General features: G+C 38.5%; 1 protein-coding gene across 1 annotated transcript in view; it reads right to left on the reverse strand.

The window, feature by feature from the left end:
* Nucleotides 1–32: 32 nt before the first annotated feature.
* Nucleotides 33–3,772, reverse strand: part of LOC106880806 (ALX homeobox protein 1) — a 23,903-nt gene continuing 20,163 nt past the window's right edge. The window contains exon 3 of the mRNA XM_052973434.1: nt 33–725. Coding sequence (XP_052829394.1) covers nt 402–725 — 324 coding nt within the window. The 3' untranslated portion in view covers nt 33–401. The remainder of the gene's footprint in view (nt 726–3,772) is intronic.

Below are 3,772 nucleotides of genomic sequence, written 5' to 3' on the forward strand. Positions count from 1 at the left end.
TATATATATATATATATATATGCATACGTACACATAACTAGTTCTAAAATTGTTTTAAAACCGAAACGGGTGTATGCACTTTGCACTTTGCCACAAATACACATATACACCGGTGTGGTGCATAAAAAAAACACCCCAAATTTTCCTAATGTCCGAACATTTTTCGACTCTCTTTAAAAACTCGCGACACATTGGTGGCACACTAGCGTCCTACCGCGGCGCAGTGTTTGAAAACACCTGGTCTAGATCCTCAGAAATGACAATTGGTTAACAAAGTTGAAGCAATAATCGAGAGAGAGAGAGCGGTTCAAGGTTCGAATTTCACCTTGGAGCAGCTCAACAAATGTTTTTAATGGTAATTTTTTTTCCCTTTCAAAAATATTGCAGTGATAACAGTCCAATCACTTACTGTAAACACTTAATATTCCCATGGCAACACTATGCTCGTGGGCCTTCAACCGTAAAGAAGCAATGCTTGAACTGCGTCGCTCAGTCTCTGAACAGGGGTCCATTACTCTGATTGGTATATTATTGTTGAAAAATGTGGAGGTTTGTGTCTGGACGGATGGTACTTGAGATCGAGATTGGTGTGAGGCTGGTTGTAAATGGCTAGGGTTTGCCAGACCCATAAAGCTTGGGAGATCAGTGTGAGGGGCCATACAAGAACTGGAGATTGTAAGCTGGTTTGAAGCAATGCATTTGTTTGGCCAGACGCTATTTTGGATCTGGAAGAAAAAGAAAAACAAACATAAGGAATAGAACACGCAACAATCAGGGCCTATCAGTAAGAGACAACTATTATTATTATTATTATTATTATTATTATTATTATTATTATTATTATGGACTTGAAAAGATAGAAGATCGAAGTATTTCCAATGCAGCCTCCCTCGAGGCTTTCTACACCCTGCATGGAAACTGCAATGGCGTTAAAAACAGGGTGGTACCGAAACAATGGTAACTGGTCACTGAAGATATGCTAAACTCTTTGTTTTCTTATTTGCATTGTATTAATACACACACACACACACACACACACACACACACACACACACAAACACACACACATGTATAGATGTGTGTGTATTTGTGTGTGTATATATAAATGTATGTGCATGTGTGTGAGTGTGCAAGTTATCTGCATGTGAATGTATATTTATGTATGTGTGCGTTGAACGTTTGTGTTTTTGAGTCATTGTATGTATGTGTTTGTGTGTGTGTAACAGCAGTACATTGTTCTGCGTACATCCTTTTGTTATGTATCTTAACGCCCCAGTTGTTTTTTGTTGTAAGCGGCAATGGAAAGCCTAGTTTTAACCAAGTTCTTTACACCTATATATCAGTTCACTGTTGTAAAATACGAGTAAGATATGTTGTTGTTGTTGTTGTTGTTATTGCTGTTGTTTTTTTTTTCTAGTTATTGTCTTCCAACTGTCTTCTCCTTCTTCCAACTGACGAGGAAGAATTTGGTCGAAAAGCATATCATATGGCTGTAAAAATATTGACAAAACTAATCCTTCCTTTTTTGCTTACACGCTTAATCGGATGTCGAGAGTATAGGGTAAGAAGTTTCATCAATCTAATACATGTTTTTAATTGCTAATTTGACTGTCTTTTCTCCTCTCTTCCCCGTTGCCAAGAAAACAACAGCGATGTTAAAGAAACAATCACGAGTCTTTTGAACAACTTCTTCTTAAAAGATACGGAGCTGTGCTTTCACGCTGTGCGAAACTCAACGATCAGCAAACATCGTGACCACCCGGAGAGCTGCCTGTTTTAACTTGTAGAAATACTTTGTGGTATGCTAAAGGGGGCTTCTCCCTTGAAAATTATACAAACGTTTTACACTTTTCCCTCGCATACTTTCTGTTCACTTAACGTCAACTGTCGTCTGCTTTTAAACTGGCGGACATTTTCTTATCTTTTTATTTATTCCGTTTAATTTTTGCTATTAATTTTATATTTTATAAAGAAGTTTGTGAAGAGAATGTGTTAAACTGAATACTATATGTATATATGCCTGTGTGTGTGTGTATGTGTGTACACACACATATAACATATATGTCTGTTTAAACTACGTGAACAAACACACACACACACATGCATACAAGCGTAGCTGTGTGGTAAGAAACTTGCTTCCCAATGGTTTCAGTCCCACTGAGTGGTACCTTAGGCAAATATCTTTTACAATAGCCTCAGGCCGACCAAAGCCTTCTCAGTGGATTCGGTAGATGGAAACTGAAAGAAGCCCGCCGTATATGTTTGTTTGTGTGTGTGTTTGTCCCCCCCCCCACCACCGCTTGACAACAGGTGTTGGTGTGTTTACGTTCCCGTAACTTAGCGGTTCGGCAAAACAGACCAACAGAATAAGTGCCAGGCTTTTAAAAAATGTACTAGGGCCGATTCGAAACCAATGATCCGGAACTATTACCACAAAACTATTGTAAGAACTTATTTATTAGCACCGTAAATTCCTCAATGGAATTCTTGAAGAATATTATTCGGTAAAAATTAAATCTTTTATATTTTACTTGTTTCCGTCATTAGAGTATGGCCACGCTGGAGCACATTCTTGAAGAATTTTTTGTCGAATGAATCGCCTCCAATATTTTTTAAGCTTCTACATGAACTCACACATATTGTAAAATTCAAGGAACTGGGTTTTCAAGTTTTGCCTGACGGCTTAATGAACCAGACTGGTTAAATGAAACGACAACAATAATAAGAACAACAATGCCAGGTATTGGTTTTGTAACAAAGGAATATTTTCAAAGAATGAATATTTCGCTGCTGTTCCAAGATTAGGTTCCACTCCTACAACTTTCTCACATAACTCCGTTTAACTAATTAATTAACGTGAAACAAAAATCTTTGTTTTATTACACTCAGTTTAATTAAAATTAATTGGTTTATTTCAGAAATTTCATTTAAAACTAATTGACCAAAAATAAGCCTTTAGCACCACCCCCACCACCACCACCAACGTCATCCTTCCCTAGTGCTGGGAACTTAAATGAGTAGAAGGGAAGGTAAGCAAACACCCAACGTCCTTAAGCATAAAAACGCTCAACCGCCCAGGCGAGTGGGTAAAATCACACCAACAGAGCAGCTGCCATATTTTATCTGCTCTGAACGGAATGTTTAACATTTCTAATCATTACAGCAGAATTAAGAAAACACTAGCGCACGTGTGCATCGTCAATATGTGCACTCGTGCATACATACATGCATACATACATGCATACATACATACATGCATGGATGTTTATCCCATTTATCAGGGACTGCAAAAACTTGCAGGACCTTCTGAAGACTTAAAGGATGATGGTTAAAAGGAGACATTTTCTTTCTCAGTCTTGCTACCAAGGAGGTGACCGGTCAAAACCGACGCTAAAATTAAAAAGAGAAAGAGGAAAATATTCATCCATCCATCCATCCATCCATCCATACTCACACTCTCTCTCTCTCTCACACACACATATGACGGGCTTCTTCCAGTTTCCATCTGCCAAATCCACTCACAAGGCTTTGGTCAGCCCGAGGCTATAGTAGAAGACACTTGCCCAAGGTGTCACGCAGTGGGACTGAACCCGGAACCATGTGGTTCGTAACCACTCTATTCCTTCTTTGAGCGTCTTATTAATACTTTGCATGTGCTACGTCCTCACGTTGTTGAGTTTTTTTCTTGTTGTCCTTTTCTCCGTTTTTTTAAATATCTATCTATTTATCTATCTGTCTGTCTGTCTGTCTGTCTGTCTGTCTGTCTGTCTGT

The sequence above is a fragment of the Octopus bimaculoides genome, chromosome 15 (assembly GCF_001194135.2).
Source record: "Octopus bimaculoides isolate UCB-OBI-ISO-001 chromosome 15, ASM119413v2, whole genome shotgun sequence".
NCBI classification, from domain to species: Eukaryota; Metazoa; Mollusca; class Cephalopoda; order Octopoda; family Octopodidae; genus Octopus; species Octopus bimaculoides.